General features: G+C 41.3%; 2 protein-coding genes across 2 annotated transcripts in view; both read right to left on the bottom strand.

Annotated features, from left to right (window-relative positions):
• Nucleotides 1-4,788: 4,788 nt before the first annotated feature.
• LOC135111103 (mucin-2-like) lies at nt 4,789-13,730 on the bottom strand. The gene is made up of 5 exons (XM_064024063.1): nt 13,497-13,730; nt 12,844-12,949; nt 12,390-12,434; nt 7,361-11,254; nt 4,789-7,268 (listed from the first exon to the last, which is right to left on the bottom strand). The coding sequence occupies exons 2-5, from the start codon at nt 12,937-12,939 to the stop codon at nt 5,532-5,534; spliced, it is 5,772 nt and encodes a 1,923-aa protein (XP_063880133.1). The 5' UTR covers nt 12,940-12,949; nt 13,497-13,730; the 3' UTR covers nt 4,789-5,531.
• A 3,723-nt stretch (nt 13,731-17,453) lies between these two features.
• The window catches only part of LOC135111104 (uncharacterized protein C11orf96 homolog), a 29,319-nt gene continuing 25,459 nt past the window's right edge, over nt 17,454-21,313 (bottom strand). The window contains exon 3 of the mRNA XM_064024064.1: nt 17,454-20,658. Within this exon, the coding sequence (XP_063880134.1) occupies nt 20,587-20,658 (72 nt within the window). The 3' untranslated portion in view covers nt 17,454-20,586. The remainder of the gene's footprint in view (nt 20,659-21,313) is intronic.

Here is a 21,313-nt window from a genome sequence, read left to right as displayed (position 1 = left end):
TGACGCAATCTCTTGAAAGTTGCCAGATTCTTCAAATATTTATTTTATCATTATTCATTATCTTCATTCGATTTCATCTATCGTATTTCTAGATATCTTATATTTTTGTTACCCATCCCTTATTATATGATCTTATTTAAACAACTCTACTTCTCGTATGTTTGTTTGTTTGCATGCATCTTTATATAACATTTTTTTTACCTAGTTCAATAGCAATGTTTGACTATGAAATGGTTCAATGAGTAGATAAGCTAAAGTTGTTTTGCTGTTTATTCGTATTGATAGGACTTAGCAAGGATATAGATAAGTAAATAAATAAATAAATAAATAAATATATATATATATATATATATATATATATATATATATATATATATATATATATATATATATATATATATATATATATATATATATATATATATATATATATATATATATCCTCTTCCGTATCTTTCATTACTTCTATAACGCATACCATGACAAATAACATGACACATGAATGATTTTTATGGAACAACCAGTATTTCAGAGTAGATCAATGTCACCACTGATTGGTGTGCGGTTCATGCTCCTACATTAGTTGAAATAACGTTTAAAGACTGCTAGAATGTGGCAGTATTTTCCTTCATCTTCTTTGAGGGAGTTTTCAAGTACCACATTTCCACTTAATTTTATCTGGATGGACCACTTGATTTGTTGCTTAAGGTAATGAGCTATAACATCTAAAAGTTGAAATTAAGTATGCAAAAATAATTACATTCAAAGCAAACTGTATTTTCCGTCCAATCTTTTACCATGACATGTGGAAAATTTTCCCCGACAGCTTTTGATTCTTGCGTCACAGTGACGTCACGGAGGACGGAGGGAGAGAGAGAGAGAGAGAGAGAGAGAGAGAGAGAGAGAGAGAGAGAGAGAGAGAGAGAGAGAGAGAGAGAGAGAATCTTACCTATAACTTTTGCTTTCTATTCTTACTAGAGCTGTGCATCATTTAACTCCGTTTCTCGAAACTAAACCTTTTAAGAATAAAAGCGAGCAGTATCTCTACCAAGTGATGATAAAAATCATTAAATTATTATGATAAAATAGCAGCCTGGGAATATTAAAAAAAAAAAATAATAATAATAATAAAAATAAATAAATAAATAAAAATAATAATAATAATAATAATAATAATAATAATAATAATAATAAAGCAGCGAGACGGAAAGAGAACTCAAGGAATGGAAATGAAGTAGATTTTGCCAGTGCTTACTACATAGCCTGGAACAGACTGGGGCCGACGACAATGTGTAGACGAGAGACCATTGTCCTGCAGTGGAATGTTGGACTGCGGTACGTGATGATAGTAATGGTGGTGGTGGTAGTGGTAGTAGTAATAGTGGTGATGCTGATGATGATGTTGATGATGATAGATCATGATAATAATCAAGAGTTGCTATGCGGTTACTAAAATACTGACTATTCTAGCTAAAGGAAGCTGCTCAAGGGTACACGTACACACACGGAGAGAGAGAGAGAGAGAGACTCTCTTCTCCAAAATGTCAAACAGCTGAACAATATAATGCGGCTATTTTTAACAATTTTGACAAGATAACATGAAGAATTCCCCTTGAGCACCATTATCGAACATTACGCAACCTTTCTTCGCTGTGATATCCCATCCGGGAGTCTGGTAGTCTGCTCTTTGGTAAGCAGGTAAATGAGTAGACCCTCAGACCAAAGACGCAATGACGGTCGAGACAAAGCAATATGTTCAAAGGTCCTTCTTTGTACTTGCAATTATAGCAAATCCATTTTTTTCTATCTAATTCTTCCAATCTGTTTTGTTCATAAATTCTTTGATTTCATTTTAGTTTCTTCACACGTTTCTTTTTCTTACAAGAGGAGTTAGCAAATATGGAGTCATGTAGCATAACGCGGAAGTAAAAATACATTGGGATCAGCTACATACTGAAGAAGCGAGGACAAAGGTTAGCCATGCATTGCACCGCGCTGCAATCATAATGAAGAGCCTTCCTGTACACCACTCACTACATTCTATAGCTCCTCGCTTACACCCCACTTGCTATGATCTGTCTACCACAACCTCATGATTCCTTCCCTGCACATCTTACAATAACCTTTTACAGTCATGACCGGTCCCCCCCTACTGAATATCTCGTGACTGGCTTCCTTGTATATACTTCCATTACTATGAAACGTTTACGAAGATTGTGAACCCTATAACATTAATTTTAGTGGCTTTCTTTCTCTTAAGTACTTTAGTTTTCTCAGATGCATAATAATAGAATTGTACGGTGCTCACCATAAGGTTGGTTCACGTAATCAGTTAGTCTGCCAGCATATTTTAACCCCCTTAGTGCTGCCGTGTTCCCCCTCACCAGTACAGACTAGTTATGTATGTTTAATATTACGAAAGAGAGAGAGAGAGAGAGAGAGAGAGAGAGAGAGAGAGAGAGAGAGAGAGAGAGAGAGAGAGAGAGAGAGAGAGAGAGAGAGAGAGATTACATTTGGAGTGACAAACTAGTACTTCACTGCATTGAAAACTTATTAGAATATTCGAAAAAAAATATAAATAAATGAAGGAAAGCTCCAAGGAGCCTACAGCTAGACCTACACTTGACACTTCATGTAGTATATGCGGTACTAGCAAGATAATTGACTAAAAGCGAAACGTGTCTCCTGAGTAGCAGTAGTAGAACACAAGACCATAAGAAATAAGGGAAGCTGCAAGACTTACACGTGGTAGTCCCTGTATGAAATATACTTACCTATTTCCACCTATCACCACCATCCATAGTACAGTAACACCCTCTGAACTTTGCTTGCTTTATTCGTGGGGCTTGATTCCCCACGGACTTTAAGTGGCCCGTCTGACACCCTCCGAATCTTGAAACGAGCTGCTGCCATCTGGGAGTCTCGTGAGGGAGCGGTGACGTCAGCCACACCTACCGTCTACATCACGTGGACGCAGAAGGTGAAGGCCGGCAAGTGCACCTTCCTCCCCCGCCAAGCTTACGCAACACTTACTCTATTATCTTATCAGCTTCCTAGTGCTAGCAGGATGAGAAGACAAGGCGATGGATGCTTAAAGGTGTTATATGATAAATGATATCTAGATCGTGTACTTATACATGTGTGCTGTTCATGAAAGTGCATGAGATCGCGATCGGTCTTAGCTACACATGGCTGCGAGTATATCCACTGTTTATACAGCAAATTATATAGATAAAAAAAAAAAAAAAAAAGGATTGATGGGTAAGTGAAGATTTTGATGAAGTAACAACTGTCACGAGAGAGAGAGAGAGAGAGAGAGAGAGAGAGAGAGAGAGAGAGAGAGATTTCCCTATCACTACCATGCACTACATGTCTAATTGGCAGACTTTTCCTGGACATGGCATAGGGTAGTGCCCCTGGCGCATGTTCTGCTCCACCGTCAGTCTTATATAATAGGGCGGCAGGTGCCAACTGTCTGCCTGGTTGTGACCTTGAATGTTCTAAATTTAGCAACTTTTGAGGAGCCTGTGAATGGCAGACTTTCACTTCGATACATAGCCGCTATTGTTAGTTATTAACATTATTATTATGATGCACATATATTACAATATTAAAGTATACTGTTACTTTTACGTTCATGATTATTATTATTATTATTATTATTATTATTATTATTATTACTATTATTGCTTTCTTTTTTACCATAGCTACTGCTACTACCACCGCTACATTTACTATTATCATTACTACTGCTAATAAATGAACACAGCTATACTACTACCACTAATTCTACTATTGTTACATACTACTATATACTTCTACTACTACTTCTACTATCAGAGACGGTTTTATCCCGTGTGGGATATCACTACCATGGCTCAAAAAATCCATCCTACATCACCCTAATATTTAGGACTGCCCTGTGACTGTAAAATGTGTCAGGGAAAGCCACCACTCCAAGCTGAAACTCATCGGAGAATCTGAGATACTTTCAGTAGGAATGGCTAGTCCTGGTTTACTCTTTGGAGTGTAGAACATGAGGATGATGTTACTGCAAACAGTTTTTATCCCATTGCAGTGTTGGCCTCAGTGTACAATGAATGACCATTGAGTCAGACTTCATTCAGGCCTTGCATTTCCACCAATCAAGGGTCCTGCACACCATAAAAGAATCTTGTCGCTGTCATCCTCTCTCTTTGCCCTGGCAGCACTGTTAGTCAGATTAGTGGCTCCTGGCACAGGCGGAGAGGTGAGGAAAATGGGCATGGCGGTCTCCCAGCTGGCCCACAGACAGATCTAAACCTGAAGTGCTATCTAGTTTTATTTCTATGGGAAGGGAGAAAGGGAGAGACTGGAGCTATTTACATGATTACACATATTATCCTTATTTCATTGAGTAAAATTAGTTCTCTTGAGTTTTTGGGAATAAGAAATGTTTAAGTGTATAATTTTGAGTCAAGTACTGCATATAACTTTGCTCTTTTGATTTAATACTTTTCCTACTAGAATATTTTCTTTCTTGTCTTTTCCTTTACTTCCAACTGGTGCAGGAAATAGCTATTTGTACTGAATGAAACTGCTTCAGTCACTGAAAAAAAGTGAAATTACCATAAAGACAGTACAAATTACATCATCAAGTCTTTATGTCATTAAGTTACTATGTGGTCTTGTAAGTGATAAAACTACACTGGCATTTAGTCTGGATTTCATACACATTATTTGGATCCTGCGGCTCAACATATAGTATTACATCTATCCTAGTCAAAGGTATACATAAGGAAACACGACTCATTGTATCAATACATTATTGATTAAAACATACAAAAATAATATCAGTCTTGTAATAATAAACTACTTGAACACTAAGTAAGGTGATAAATTAGTATCACAGTATCTGCATAAAAAAAAACACTGAACAACTTTAAGAGTCGTGGAATGTTGACAGGGCAGTGCAGGGCAGGGCAGGGAGGGGTGTAATTACTCTCTCCACTCCCTGCAATGGGCACCACACAAGGTCTGATAAAGGGCACATCTGCACAAGACTTGGTGTCCAGAATACTTAGGTACAAATTTCTTCCTTGACCAAATTATATATTTTTTTATTTGATATTTTCTTTCATATCTGCAGTGCCATTCCAACCTCTTTTACACACACACACACACACACACACACACACACACACACACACACACACACACACACACACACACACACACACACACACACACACACACACACACACTCTCTCTCTCTCTCTCAAATAAATAAATAACTAAATAAAGCTATATCATATACCAATAGTGCCTTGATTTTGAGGTAATATGGTTGGTGAAAAAAGTAGTAACTGGTTTTGGAAATAGCAGAGTCCTGAGGTACAATGCTTACACATCATCAAGGCTGTGCTGTTATAATTATGTGGTATGAGGGCCCAGTGCTAACCTGCTGTTATTTAGAGCTTACAGCTCACATGACTTTATCTCTGAAGGCCCACCCTCCCATGCCTCCCACCTACCCACACCCCAACTTAATGCTACAATGACAGGATGGTCTTTGGTTTAATGAGCTTGTTGGCAGTCTTGATGGGCCCTGTTGGACCATGCAAAAGCTGACTGCTGCGCCACACATCTTCCTCTGAGTAATAGTACACCAAATTGCTTGAGTTTGGGCTGATCAGACTGAACACATCCTTGGCTGAAAGTACAGTCTCTGGACCCCATGAGTTGACTGTGTCACAGATGAGCTGTGTCACACTATTTCCCACTGCCTCAGCCACACCTGCACCATGACCTGGCTCAGAGAACACCCAGCGCACCTCCAGGTCACTACGCCGGGTGTACTCCAGAACAGCACTTAAGTCTGTCTTAGGGTCCACTAACAGGGTGAGGCAACGCACTCCTTGTTGGATTAGGCGAGCCAACAGTGGCTCCAGGCTTGCACATACTGCTGCTGCACGCTGATCACGGCAACCCGACACAGCAATGAAACCAAGGGAATCTGCATGAGACCAAAGATAACCACACTGCAGACTGACAACCTGCTGCAGGGCTGGTGTTCCATCAGCCCCTAAGGCATGGAGGATGATAAGGGGTGACCACTCTGCCTGCAGCACAGCATGCTGTGGTGACTGTTCTGCCTCACACTTGGCTGTAAAAGTGGCATCATACTGATGTGAAGCTCGTTTCAGGTGAAGACGCAGCAAGTCTAGCTCTCCTTCTAATTGGGTTACTACCTCCCTCAGTGGACGCGTCAGGGTCCTCTTCTGGGGTTGTGGGACATGGCTGCCTCCACCCATTCCTATGAACCACTCACTGTACATGAGCTGGGAGGAGGACCGTGTTTTGAGTGCCTGTACACTGGCCAGGAACTCCTTGAAGGTGTCTTCAGAGCTGAAGGCCACCTCCTCCAAGTGAGTGTTGAGGGGCAGCAGCCGTCGTCGCACCAGACTCTCAACTTTTAACTCTGGGTTCTGACAGGTGAGGCACACACAGATCTCCAGCTCCTCACCAATCCGTTGTGCCATTTGGGGTGGAAGGTGCTGCTGGAAGGTCTCCAAAGAGCATGGCTGACAGCAATATGCCATGAACCGCTTGTGCAGCAGCGGAAGGTAGTGAAGGAAGTGCCTTGTGCCGTGTCTGGTGGTTCGTGAAACATCATCCCGCATCATGAACTCCCGCACCAAGGTCTGAAGTTCTGTCTTGCCAGCAGTGGGTGTGGGGATGCAGATGGCCTGGACATGAGGGCCATCCTCTCCTAGTCTATAGTCATCATTACGATCTAATGTGACTACTTTTTTCAAGGTGTTAGTAGGTTTGTCCTCATGTTTCCTCTTCAGCCTAGCAGAGGAAAGTGTGGCAGCAACAATTTGCTTTGGTCTGGTCCTGCTCCTGGTGACAGGGGGAGATGGATGTGGCTGTGTTACTTTCTCCTTCTTTACTTCCCCACTTCCCTTAGGAAACAGCTCACCTTCACCGCTGACCTTAGATGCCATGCTGCGTCTCAGTGCTTCCCACAGTGCCTTGCTTCGTCTCTGCTCACACTGAAGCTTGTTCCTTAACATCTGAATGGTCCTCCTCTGTGCCCTTACCAGTGCCCTCATGGTTCTATGCTGCTGCTGGTGCCTTCTGCATGTCTTCCTCTGACTCTCAGGTGGAGCCTGACACTCAATGCGACATGTTTCTTGCTCTACCAACATGCAGTCTGGTGGACATTTTGGCTGTGAGAAGTGACAGCTTGCTGACACTAGAGAGGGTGATGGATCCACTTCTTCCTGTTTGGGAGAAAACAAATTTAAGAAATGCAACTTTCACTGTCAAATACAAGAGCAAAATTGTCTTTAGATGCATGAACTGATTTGGTTACCTGAGATGGAGGATTTGAAGACTCCTGCTTTGCTTCAGCCTCCATGTATATGTGGGTGGTGGCATGCTGGGAGGTAGTAGTGGTAGTAGAGACAGCTGTGGCTGTAGTAGTAATGGTGACAGTGGTGGTTGTGGCAGTGATGACTCTAAAGTCTTCCCTGAGCTGTCCAGCTGGGTTAAATGTAGAGGTGTCAGTAGCACTGGGGTCTTGTGTTTTAGAGGGAGAGCAATCAGCACTGTCCTGAGGCATCAAGCCTTCAGGGGAAATGAATCCATCTGGCCTTGTCATCATGATGTCAGTAAGTGAAGTACAGCTGGGTAGAGGTGTTCCAGAGTCAATGGGAGAGGACACATGCTCTGTAGTATGCAGTGCCTCCTCCTTTGCTTCTTTATGAGTTCCATGAGGTACAAGTGATTTGAGGGAAGACTTAGGTGAGGCAGAGAGTCTTTGACATATGGTAGAGGAAATGGAGGTACAGGCTGAGGTTGTGGTGGATGAGCTGTTGGTGCTCGGGGATCCCTCAAAGGTATTTGGCAGAGATGTTGGAGGTACCCATCTGTTGTTTTGACAGAGGCAGGATACTGGGAGACTAAGGTGATCTTGAATGTTTTGCCCTTGTGTTGTGAGTACTGCAGTGGCTTCTGGAAGGGTAGAAAACCTTGTTGCTGGCAATCTGGATTGAGAAGGGCAGGAAGAGGAAAGAGATAAGAATGGAGAGCAAATATCTTCATCCTGCACAGAGATGGAGGACTGGGGAGTAGAATTACAGGTAGGCAAGGTGTTGTCCTCAAAAACTGAGCCCTGAGACAACAAACCATCATTCTCTTCTCTGAGATTTTCTTCTCCCTGACTGGCTGGAACAATCAAGGGTGGCACCAATTCAGAGGGTGTAGAAGATTGCCATGAGATGGACTGATCTACAGTGTTGTCCCCTTGGGTGTCCTGTGAACTAGGATGATCTAAAACAGGGTCAACTGGATCATTCTGTGAAGTGGGTGGACAAGTGTCCTCCTCTTGGTTATCATAAAGGATAGGCTGACTGTGACTACTGTCCTCTTGGATACCTTGTGAGATGGACTGATCATGGATGCTGTATCCTGATGTATTCTGTGAAGCAGACTGATTCTGTGTGCTGTCCCCTGAGGGAGTCTGCAAAGTATGCTGATCTTGAAAATCATCCTTTAGGTTATCCTGTGAGGTGGCTTGAGCCTGGATGCTACTTCCTATGGTATCCTGTGAAGTAGCTTGACTCTCATTCTTGTTCTCTGTGGCATCCTGTAGAGTAGCCTGATCTTGATAGCCATCCTCTGAAGTATCCTGTGACATGAGTTGATGATTAATGTGCTCAGGGGTAACCTGTGGGGTGGTGTGATCTACTGTATCTTCTCCTGAGGTATGCATATCATCCCTAAGAGTAACCATATGCTCCTCTACTTGATTCCATGCAGCTTTGTTATCCAAATCAGGAAGCTGTCCAGCTGGGTAATCAGCATCTGCTTTTGAAATGGAGCCACAGTCTGTACACTCAAGATTAGATTGGTCTGAGCTGTCAGTCTTTGTTCCACTGTGTCTTGATTCCACTTCTTGTGATGTACCACTACTGCTCTTTTCAGGGGTGGCAGTGATTTCCTTATCATGTGGAACAAAACTGCAAGCAGCAACAACTTTGGCAGGCGAGACAGGCTGCAAGAAGTTTTCTGTTATATTGCTTTTACTTATGTCTCCTTGATCAGTGGCTGCTAGAACACCTGAAGAGCCAAGAGGCTGGGCCTTGTGTGACAAGCCAAGGGCAACCAACTGAGTTTCAGATGATGATGTAGTAGTGTGGGTTAATGTTTCCACTGAGGAACTGTCAAGGGAAGTAACCACAGTGCCACATCCCTCATGTTGCTCCACTTGTGGCATAAGCCATCCTGATGCACTGTGAGTAGTGACTGGATGCACTTGCTCCAGCTGTGAACCAACCAAGGAGGCAGGGCACGGACGGGGCAGGATCTTACGGCCCTGCATGGCAGCAGTGGAAGTGGGGGTATATAGATCTTTTTCATGCACATTAAATGGCCAAGAGTAGGTGGAAACAGAAGCCATTTTTAATACAGGCATGCTCTTCTTTTTATTGGCTTTCAGTTCCCGTGGATTCCTGCGCAGGTATTTTCTTTTACCCCTGGGGAAGGAAGCAGATGGCCTCAAAGGCTGTATTGGCACCTTAAGCACTGCTCCATTGGGTGTGGCTCCAACAGGCATGCCTTGTCTGGATGCTATATGGAGACTCATTACATCATGACCTTTGGCAGAATGGTTTGTGTCAGGGCAGGGTGTGCTACCTTCCTTGAGAATTTGATTGGCTGAGCTTAGCTCATGGAAAGTAAGCTCACTATTCTGAAGCTCAGCCTGAGTTGGAACAGTTGATTGACTAGTGCAAAATGAAGTTGAACACATCTGGGGTAAAGGAGACCTTTTGCCCGCTGGAGACACTTGGGGAACTGCCTGTGTGTCTCCTGGAGCATGGCTAGAGTAATGGGGGACAGGAACTGCTTTATGGGAATCTGGAGCCAGAGTTGACAGGGCCTGATGAGATGACCCTCGAGAGCCCTGGGTATGACCAGCAGATGACTGCAGTGTGTGAACCTGACAGAGAGTAGTGGCCTGCTGCTGTGGGGTGGGTGGTGTTCGAGCTGGTAGAGAATGGATGGCTACACCTTGGGATACACTGATGGAGGGACCCTGCTGGACTTGCTGAAAAGCTAGCCTCTGGGGGGATGTGCTGGAAGCTACAGTGTGGAGGTGGTGAGGAGACTGTAAAGATGGTTCAGAAAGCTTCACTTTCTGGGATGGCTGGGGAGGAAGCACAGCCATGGCCCGGACATGTTGCACAGACACCACCTGGGAGGACCCAGAGAGAGGTGGTGGTTGGCCACTCACATTTAAGGACTGGAGGGCAAGGCTGGTGGTCTGAGAGGTTGATGGGTTAAGGCTCTCAAACTGCTGTAAGGAGACTGTTTGTTGTGTGCTGACAGGAGGAACAGGATGGAGTTGTTGCAAAGCAGGCAGAGCACCCTGGTGCTGGTGCTGCTGAAACACTGTACTGGCAGGTGGCCTCACAGCAGCTTTAAGAGGCCGTGGCAGCAGTTTTCGGACATGGCTGGCAGTGGTTGCCTGCATGGATGGAGATGGGCTGCTCTTTTTGACACCTGCTTCTGACAGTGGCAGTAGTGGAACCCTGGTACAGGGTGTAGGAGGTCCAGCTGCCAGTTGGGGCAGTGTGGTAACTGTCTTTCTTGAACCTTTTGGAGGTACTGGCATCTTCTGAGGTGACAAGGGTACACCCAACTGACTAATGCAGCTAGATGGAGGAGGAGACCTGAGCTGGGTTAAAGAAAGAGGCTGCAGGGGCATAAGCCCACTGTTTGTCCCAGGATTAATGGGCTGGAGGTGGCTCAGAGGCAGAGTCTGTGCAGCAGGAGGACAGGTTGTGAGGCTGGGATTGAGCGGCTGCAGTTTCTGCTGTTGTGAGACTGGGGCCAGACTAGCTGGACTCAGCTGATGTGGCCATGGGAGGATCTTACGGCCAGAATTGGTGGCAGTTGGGGGCTGCAGTGTTGGCCTAACCATCACTTGTGCTTGAGGTGGTTTGCTCCTGGGTGGAAGAGGAAGAGAAAGAGGTGGTGGAGGGGGCTGGAGATGGGAAATGGTGAGGGGCACCTGCATGGGAGAGGGGCGAGGCAGAATCTTCCTGGCAGTGATGGTGCAAGAGTGCATGTTGCCTCGGCTGCTCCGAAGAATTCTGGGTTTTCTGCCACGGCGGGCAGGCTGTCTCTGTGGTGGTGGTGGCACAGTCTGGCCCTCCAGGACAAGGAGAGCACTTTCTGGCTCCAGCATCATGTCATCCTTTGGCTGTAAGGGAAAAAAAATGAGAGGACACACAGCAAGAGGAAAGGGAAACGTGCAAGGAACATGTGAACAGCAAAAAAAAAAAAAAAAAAAAAGAGAACTATATTATATGTGTACAAGAAAGTAATGGCATGCAATGTAAAAGAACATTCCAAAGATATTCCTCCCATGGCTGTTTTTAAAACATGGAGATCTGGAGCATCAAAGATTAAATTAACTACATTCTTTTTAAGAACAGATTTTATGTTCAGTTAAGCAGTGAGTCACATGGCTGTCAGAAACAGGATCACTTGTTCCTTCTGAATGAGTTCAAGTACAATGTGTTCCATTACAGTCACTGCAAGCCACTTGTTCCAATTTTCAGGAATATCCTTGACACAACAAATGCTTGGTGCAATCACACTAATAATAATCATAATGAATGTAACACTATCTGTATACTGTTTCATGATGTCACCTTAATATAGAAAGCTTCTAAGATATCTTAGAGACACTATAAATTTATAAATTAAGGAGACTCAGTTGCTGGTCTTCCAGGATTTGTGATATTGTCACTTCCATGGAAGTAATTATATAGGGCCAATTCTTTGCTTTTTCTGAACAAGGCAGATGAATGGGCATTACTTATGTTTAATGGTTGCTAAATCTAAATATAAGACAAACAGGTTTAAGGCATCTTATGTCAAAAAAATGCTTACCATTGGCCAATAATGACTTAAAAAATTTACAGTACATTGCTTTCTCAGAAATGTCATATTTCATCACTTGTGCAAATAAAGTCCATTCTAGTGAGTATTTTAGCCAGCATTCCTTGTATCTTTCATGACCTCACACTGCATTATGCCATTTTACCAGAATATAATGATGTATTGGGAGTTATGGCCCAAGCAATGGGGGGGGCCACTCAGACACCTTATGCCTAACCCACTGAAATGCTGCATGGCACTGGAAGGATTGACTGTTCTACACTTACTACATGCAAATGTTGCAACTCACTTCTTCTGAAACAACGGACACTACATAGTTTTAATAATTTTTCCAGCCATAAGCAACTTGCATGCAGACAATTCTGTATCCTTGAGATAATAATGAAAGTAATGCATGCACATTGACCTGCTTTCACCAAGACAATGCTTACCAAGATCACCTCCTCATCACCCTCCTCCAGCTTCACCCGGCACACCTGAAACAAGCAACATCTTACTTTACAATCTTTACATGATGTGCACAGGTTAACAAGAGTCTCTTAATCTAAAGCTTTGCAATTTGCAGTCCTCCAATCCAAATTTTTGAAAGTGGGTGGCAAAAAAATTAATTAATTAAAAAAAAAATTAGAGTAGACAGCCTAATGCATTTCCTGTTTTTTAAACTTATTTGCAAGCATTACTAATGGCAATAATAAATATCACTATTGCTATTTATAAGTATTATTATTATTACAAATAACATCAACCAGGGAGAAACAGTGAGTGTAATGATACTAACACAAAAGATTATACACAAACATGTCATCAGTTGCATAAAAAAATGAACACGAGAGTAAAATATGACGCATTATATAGGTAGCAATGATACAAGTGTGCAACACCAACCGTCTCATCCACATAGATGAACTCTGGCTCCTCCTTCACCTCCTTCTTGATTTTGAGGGCTGGAGGTCCAGGCCCAACAGTTGCTGGTGGGTCCATGCTGCCCAGTCTGAGGGATGACAGCTATGTATTTCACACAATTATTCCCATGTGGGTGGTGGTCATAGTAAGGGTGATCAACAATACCTTACTGAGGCAAAATTACATGTGATCTTATGAAATACAAATATCATAAGGTCTGTTTGATTTCACCCTTAAACTTGGTTTTGAAAAGTCTGTCAAAATATACAAACTTATGTAAGGTGAACTAAGGTGGATTTCATTCAAGGCTGGATGGGTATTTCCAAAACAAACGAGCCAAACCTTCCACTACCAGGCTGAGTGCTCCTTTTAACTTACATTGATATATTTTTGTTACTCTGAAATTTGCTGCCTTAGCTGGACGGTCAAAATACTTGGGAGGACAAGACCCACACTTCTGCACTTGACTTACTTGATTAGCACAATGAAACAGAGAACTGTTTAGTATCTATAGGATGTAGCTTGCCCAAATAATACCTGTCCCCCGTGACCTTAACCCAGACCAGGGCGTACTTTATAAAATATACTAAAAAAGGAGCACAAGGCATACAAGAAACGGCGATTAATGGACTTGCCTTTAGTTAAATGTGACCACACATCCTCTCCTCCATTACCACACGGCGTCCTCGCGTAGGGGACACTAGGGCACCGATGCCATGGTGCTGGAGTAGCTCAGGTCCTCTATGTGTACTCTGAGGCTCCCTAAAGGGGAAGAATTCGTTGGTAAATGCGTGAGGGAGAGAGGAAGGAGAGACGGCCCACACCCGCCGCTTGTTTACACTGCTCGCCTCGCCACTGACAGGTTCGGGCGTCGCTGTTTCGCCACTCTCTATTTGTGAATCTTGTGATGCAATGTAATGTATTCTATGTGTTGTACGTTTAATTCAGTGTCTTTTTATTATATCTGTAGTGCATCTGTAGCAAAACGTTTGCTCTCCACAGTAACAGGTTCGGGTCGCAGTGCTAACCAGTTTGTAGGGTTTGTACAATTCTACGGCAATAATGCAGTCTTTTTCACCAGAACATTGTCATCTATCCTTGCCTGTCTATTCCTATGTATTCCCCAGGCCACAACAGAAAAGTCTCTTGTATGATGTACTTTCATGCGTCTCGTCCTCGTCACTCTTTTTCATTTATTTCAACTCTGTCTTCCCATTTCACTAGAGATCAGCCTCTTGTACACGAAGCATATTATACTTACACATATATACTTACATATTCAATTTTTGTCAATCTGTTTTCATACCGTCTTAGTGTGCTGCTTTTGATCCCGCTTCGGTAATCAAAATTTAATTCTTTCAGTTTTATACTTGGGGTACTAGAGTCTAATTCGCATACAACAGACGCTCATCAATAAATAAATAAGTAGATAAAAATAATAATAATAATTTCATCTGCTCGGGTAGGCCTTTGTTTCTAACATCACACTCTAACCTCACTTCAGTTACCTCATAATTTGTTATCCCACTGCGGAGAGAGAGAGAGAGAGAGAGAGAGAGAGAGTTTTGTGGGGTATGACTGTTTGATGTTGGGTTTCTGTGTGGTTCTTGTGCCGCAAGTGATATGTGGTGTGGCTGGGATGGATGGGAGTGACTGGATGTGTGGTTTATCGACTGATGTGTGGTTTATTTTTTTGTCTGGTGCGGCTACATTATTGAGGGGTCTCGAGACCATAGCCAAGTGCATGATTGCTCCTCGAAATAAATTGTTTGGGATCCTTGCAATAAAGTGAAAAGATCATGTAAAGGTATCATGGTATACTTTACAACACGTCCTAGTGGAGGCATCAAATCAAAAGAAATCTGGGGAGATACCTATATTATGCCACAGCTGATCTTTCGGTGAAGACTAGGCAAAAAGTTAAAGTTCAGTCGCTATTCTACTGTTTTTATTTGAGGAAAATTTCACGAATAGGAAAACAGGATTACATATCGACTTGCACTGATTATTAAAAAAAGAAAATATATAATAGGTTAATATAATTTTTCGATGTGACCAGCATCTTGAATCAGTACCTATTTCTTTTGCACTGCTACTTTTTGTACTGTTCTCACTAAAGTACTGTGACGTGTACCCACGAGTGCAGAAGTCAATCTGCTCAACATGGATAGAGCCATGCAAGAAGGAAAACCATGAACTGTTATAGTTATGGGTAAGATGGGATCGAGGGGTGGTGCAATGTTTGGGTTGCCATATATGAACTATCAAAATTCCGGACACCTTCACTAACACCTGATTGTGGTCCTGATATGATACTGGAAAACATGTAAATTAATTAAAAGAAACTCAACTTATTTACCTTTGCATATGGCTGATAATAAAATAATGTGTCATCTTCATTGATGAACCCTCTTCTTGCACTGCTCTCTTATGTTTCTCAGAGCTCACGTGACTGTAAGTCATTAATGCCTTTATGTTCCAGTGAGACAAATGTTCCTGGTTTACACACCAAACACTCGGCTTCCCACTCATCCCTGCCTTTTTTGAAGCACGGGAGTTTGTTCTGCATCTCTGCAGTGAATTTACACTTTCGTTTGGGCATCTTGACAAGAACAAGTAATAGTTGTAATGACGAGGTCACAAGGCCGCAAACAGTAATCCAAACTGACCCCTATCAGAGCTGGTGAAAGACGGGCGCGAGCGCGACGTCAAGCGAGGCGGCGTTGGGAAGGCTGCGAGCACCGACTTCGTACAGGACCCATACACGTCAGAGTCCGAAACCAAACTAAAGCAGCTGCCACTCGGTGAACCCCCCTTTCTCTCTCTCTCTCTCTCTCTCTCTCTCTCTCTCTCATCATTTCAACCCAAAGAAATTTAATAAATGTGATTTTTTAAGCTAGTAATGATGGAAGGTGAAATTCCGGACATTTGAGGGATTTTTGAAAATCCCCCCGGACGCAGATTTCGTTATCTGATTTCCGGATATCTCCGGGAAAATCCGGACGTATGGCAACCCTATGCAATGTTAACTTTACAATTTAAATCCAAGATGTGGATACTGCCTCTTAAATGCAGGTTGACATACTAAACAGATTATCATGTTGCATACTGAAGCATGTAATCAGCAGAATGGAAATAATATTTTGACATGAATACTGTGTGCGTAATGTTATGACATGACTGAATTACATTTACTGTGATGTTTTCACATCGCATCTAGCTCATCTTACAGATGAGCTAGCATGAAATCAGTTAAGAAATTATTATTTTGATTTTTAATTCCAGAGAGAGAGAGAGAGAGAGAGAGAGAGAGAGAGAGAGAGAGAGAGAGAGAGAGAGAGAGAATACACTGTAATATGAGTAACAGTCACCATACTACAATTTGAAATAAATGCAATAACACAAGAAAATAAGAAAGAAAAGGAATGCATCACTATAATTCCTTCACTTACACGCATCTCACAATCTTCATTATTTTCTTTAATCACCATCAGTCCTGTCCTGTATGTTCTCTACCTGTTTACACTTACTTTCAGTCTTCTGCACTCGTCTGCATATGCCCAACAACATGTCTCTCTGCCATTACAACCCAACAGAAGACCTCACAGATCCCTAGATGTGTATGGTACTGATCCATTAGGTCTAAACAGCAATTCTCTCAGCAGCCTCAAGTATTTTAAATTACTAGTCTTACTTGGAATATCTTATTAAGCACAAGATAATAGATGCCTTGAGATGGCACTGAGTTTCTACGCCTTCCCTTCCCCTTCAAGTGTCAGGGTTAGCACTTCACTCACTGCTAATCTGTACACATAAATAATGGGACTTACTCCTAAAAATCCAATAAACAGCAATAAGTCTATTAAGTTCTGTCACATAAAGACACATGTGATTAACTGTTTAACTGCAACTGCTTCTCTTCAATCTTAATGAAAAGCTGTAATGCAAGTCTGGAGAATAATTTTGAAAGACAACACTAATAATAAAAAATGATGAGTCTAGTTCATACCTTTATGTACCTTTACTTTATTTTTTCTCAGTAAAACCACAGGAGATTGCTCAACAGTTTACCATCATTAGCTATCAGAGAGCTAACAGTTTATCAGAATGAACATTATTATATTATTATTCTAATATGTACTTCAATCAGTCAATCATTCAATACCCAAACACCATAATCCCAAATGGTGTGGCCATGATAGGGCACAGCATCAGCCAACCATCTTCCAAAAGGACAGTTGCAACATTTTGATATGATTGTGAGCACAAAAAATTTAGATGGCAGGGATCTATGCTGTGGTTATATTAGCATAAAATTTAATGCTTAGTGAAAGTGTTTTACTTACTTGATCTTGGGAGTTATCCAACTGAAAAAAAAATTGTTTAATGCATGCATCTTTTTTCAGTATAACAATGAATAGTTCAGGAATGGGTGTGTTCTTAGAGAAATCTTTAATTTGTGTTAGTAACTTAGTGAAATGAAAACCTGAAGTAAAGTGAGCTAAATGTAATGCTACTTACAAATGAGATAAGATAATTTTATTCAGAGTTACCTAACTCAAAACCTGAAAGAAATAAAATGATACAAGGCGGTGTTTCTGATATATATAATTTTACATCACATTACTGGACACATTATAAGCTAAACTCATAAAGAAATATAAATTAAAATAGAATGAGTGATCTAAGATAGTGTGGCACTGTGATGGGATAAACTTCATTAAATAATAATAATAGTAATAATGACAAAAAATAACAGTAATAATAATAATAATAATAATAATAATAATAATAATAATAATAATAATAATAATAATAATAATAATAATAATAATAATAACAATAATAATAATAACAACAACAAATCAATGAATTACTCGCAAGGCTTCTATAGGATCAGTTGAACTCACATTTTCAACTCACATGAGTGGCTATCTATCATTTCATAAATCTCTGTTCTACCCCTTCTGTGCACTAGATGAATTCATGTCTCCCACTGTTTTCACATAAGTGGCTGTTCATCACTTTCTAGACCTCTTCAAAACGTCTCACATTAACGAGACACTGATCATTTCAAGAATCCTACTAGAAAACCTCTTGGTGCCTCCACACCTGCCAATGTGTCATTATCATGGCCAAACACGGAAGGGAATTTGCAAGTGTCCTCTCATTAGTAACAAGCTTATTTTTCAAGTTTGGTTTATACACTAACCCATGATGATCTGTTTCAAATTTCACAATGTTTTGCTTGATTTATCTCTAAGTGTTTTGATTTTAGTTTGTAAGGCTAAGCAAGTTTGTTATCTATAAACTGAAAATCACAAAATGCTTTCATGGAAAGCAGACTAACATGCTGACAGATATCAGTGGGTTACATAAGATATTTAGTATCAGAAATGAGGTGGTGCTAGAAATACTATGTGTTTGGAAGCCACACTGATAGTGCAATTGTGAATAATGAAGAGAAGAATTTTTGTAAGTAAAATTGCTAGGGCAAGCAAGTAAAGATCAGTGGTGGACTATGTACTTCATCACTTCCAAATAATTGCATCATTAACTAAAGGAAAGTGGAAGTATAAATCATTACTAAATCTCTGGAAAAATTCCTATGTAAATGAGATTATTTTGAGTAACACTATGTACATTTCAGTACAAGTGTGCATATAGGCCAGTGGCAACACTTCCATTTGAAAGGCTTCACCCCAACTCTATAATCTCTCTCAGCACCATGTAAGCCTCCCATGCTTCATTCCTTTAAAGAAATGAAAGTCTTCATCACCTAGCACAGCATAATTACAACATTCACTGACCGCCATCCCTAAGCTTCCTCCCATGGACAACATCTGGTGCTGCCACTGTTATACTAAATAGGAAACACAAAGCAACAAATGCTGTGGAAAGTCAACAGAGGCTATGATATGATGTGACCTTACATCACTGGGGTCATTAGATCCAAGCAATTCTTGTTTCTGTCACAATGCCAGTGACTGAGAACATTTCACCAACCATCTGTCATACTAAGACTGCTTCCATCTAGGTGTCTTGCAATGAATTACACAAATGTTTCTTCAGCTGAATGTCATCCTTTCCCTCACTACCTGCCCCTCTTGTATATTTCTTTGGGAGAGTTATTTAACTGCCCCCCTCCCCCTTTTTTTCCCCTACACTTATCATCTGTATCTCTGAGGCAAATGTAAGCAAAAGTCCTTTTATAACTCTTTCATATACCAGACCTTTGTTTTTCCTTAAGGTTACATGATCAATTCCTCTGCTATTGTTTATTAACTTTCTTTTTCAACCTTATCCTCACCAAGTGGACCTGTGGATCACCTTGTGGTTGGCATAAGTAAGATATAACCAGTATCAGCCATTTCTGTCCATTCACTCAACAAGCAACGTGCAGGTTCACCCTTTCCTGTAGTCTATATCCTGGCATATTGCCTCAGCTGTGGCTTAACATGATCAATGAGAGACAAGGTCTTCTCCTCTCACATCAAACAATTCTTCCCAGTTCTCACTCCATGAACAGAAGGGAAACTCAAAGTGGAGGTGTGTGCACTGCAAGCTGTTATTCACAAACCATGGAGAGTGAAAGATAGCAATGAAATATAACTATCTATCTTCTATATACAGTCTTCTTGATAGATACACATGAGGCATTGCTTCCTGGCTTTATCACATTCATTTTTCGCAGCAAGCTGTTGGATGTTTTGAACGTAACTCAATAATAATAATAATAATAATAATAATAATAATAATAATAATAATAATAGTAATAATAATAATAATAATAATAATAATAATAATAATAATAATAATAATAATAATGAACATTTAAAGCGGGCTACCAGTCTTACTAAAACAATTGCTGACATAAATTTCTAAAACAAATTCCAAGTGGAAACAGTTCATAAGCTTGATTTTATATACATGTATACACATTTATGCATTAATCAACATCTAAACATAAAACATGTCTACCCACAACAAAATCATGGGATTTGTAACTATAATACATGGTTCACACAGGATTAATAGAATAATTTTGAAATAATATGTGAATACATAATGTCATGTCTCCTGATCAACTTAAGAAAAAAAAAAATGACGGTTTTCATGACGTATCTGTACATTAACAAAAGGTGGGCAAACAATGCATATCATATCTGACTCAGTAATAGTTTTGTTCATTATAATTTTGTGTTTATTCTTGTGCTTCCCAAGTCACTGCACCGCGCTAGAGCAGCAGTGAGATAATATAATGATAAATCTCTCTCTCTCTCTCTCTCTCTCTCTCTCTCTCTCTAGGCGCTACACGACACCGATACTGCGGCGTCTTAAATCTCTCTCTCTCTCTCTCTCTCTCTCTCTCTCTCTCTCTCTCTCTCTCTCTCTCTCTCTCTCTCTCTTAAAAACTGCTTATGCTTGGAAATGGCTTAGTTATAATATAAAATCTTTCTATAAGGCAGATATGAAAAGATATACACGAGGCTTCCTTCCCCTGCTCCTGGTGGCGATGATGGAAACGGGACGGACCAACGGAGAACCTTAACAAGCAAACGCACACCCGAGGCTGCTACGTCCGGAGTCTTCAAGTGGCATCTGCGTCGAGGCAACAACAGCGGGGTGAGTGCGGAGCCTCGACGTCACCCCGCAACCACTAGTTGGAAGAGGGAAGCCCAGGATCACGAGGCGGGGCGGGGCGTGGGAGCAGCGGGTGGCCTCTCATATTGACGGTCTAGCTTTCCGACTGTAATTCTTGGGGAAGTCGTCTTCAGGGATGGAGGGCGGCGACACCTACAGGATAAAAATTGGTTTTAAGTTTATCTCTACTTTATGGGCTATTTATTACTGTCTTATCCTTGATGGAAATGTGGTTAAATGAGAGAGAGAGAGAGAGAGAGAGAGAGAGAGAGAGAGAGAGAGAGAGAGAGAGAGAGAGAGAGAGAGAGAGAGAGAGAGAGAGATATGCATAATTATATCAATGACCCTAATGGCATCAACGTGACACTAGGGCCAGCATTATTATCACTATGAACATTAATCGTCTTAATGCTACCATCAATATCCTTGGCATTACGCGGAATCAGTTCAATAGGCCGGGATTCTTATTATTATCATTATTATCATTACTGTTATTATTATTACTATTATTACTATCATCATCGCATTCTATCTTTCTTTTTGAAATGCAGTAGCGCATCTTCAGAAATGACACTGGTTCGATCTCTGCTGCATTACATCACATACATTGTCAGGATTCGTGTACTTCGCAGGGCATGTCAGGATTTACAGAAATCATCTTCAACTCACAAATGCACTGGAGGGAATGGGAGCAGTGCAACCATGGAAACTGATCTGCTGCCGGAAAGAGGAGACACGTAGAGCGGATAAGATTACCCGTATTTTGACACGCTTGGATTCTTTCATAACAACTGTTTTCATAGGCTAC

This window comes from Scylla paramamosain, chromosome 21 (genome assembly GCF_035594125.1).
Source record: "Scylla paramamosain isolate STU-SP2022 chromosome 21, ASM3559412v1, whole genome shotgun sequence".
Taxonomy (NCBI): Eukaryota; Metazoa; Arthropoda; class Malacostraca; order Decapoda; family Portunidae; genus Scylla; species Scylla paramamosain.
The sequence above is the reverse complement of the archived record's forward strand: the minus strand, read 5'-3'. Positions and strand labels throughout refer to the sequence as shown.

Coding starts and splice junctions, on each gene's coding strand:
- LOC135111103 (XM_064024063.1), bottom strand. CDS start 12,939: ATGGACCCACCAGCAACTGTTGGGCCTGGACCTCCAGCCCTCAAAATC. Junction 12,435..12,843: donor TCATCTATGTGGATGAGACG/GTTGGTGTTGCA, acceptor TGCTTGTTTCAG/GTGTGCCGGGTGAAGCTGGA. Junction 11,255..12,389: donor GTGATGAGGAGGTGATCTTG/GTAAGCATTGTC, acceptor TTTCCCTTACAG/CCAAAGGATGACATGATGCT.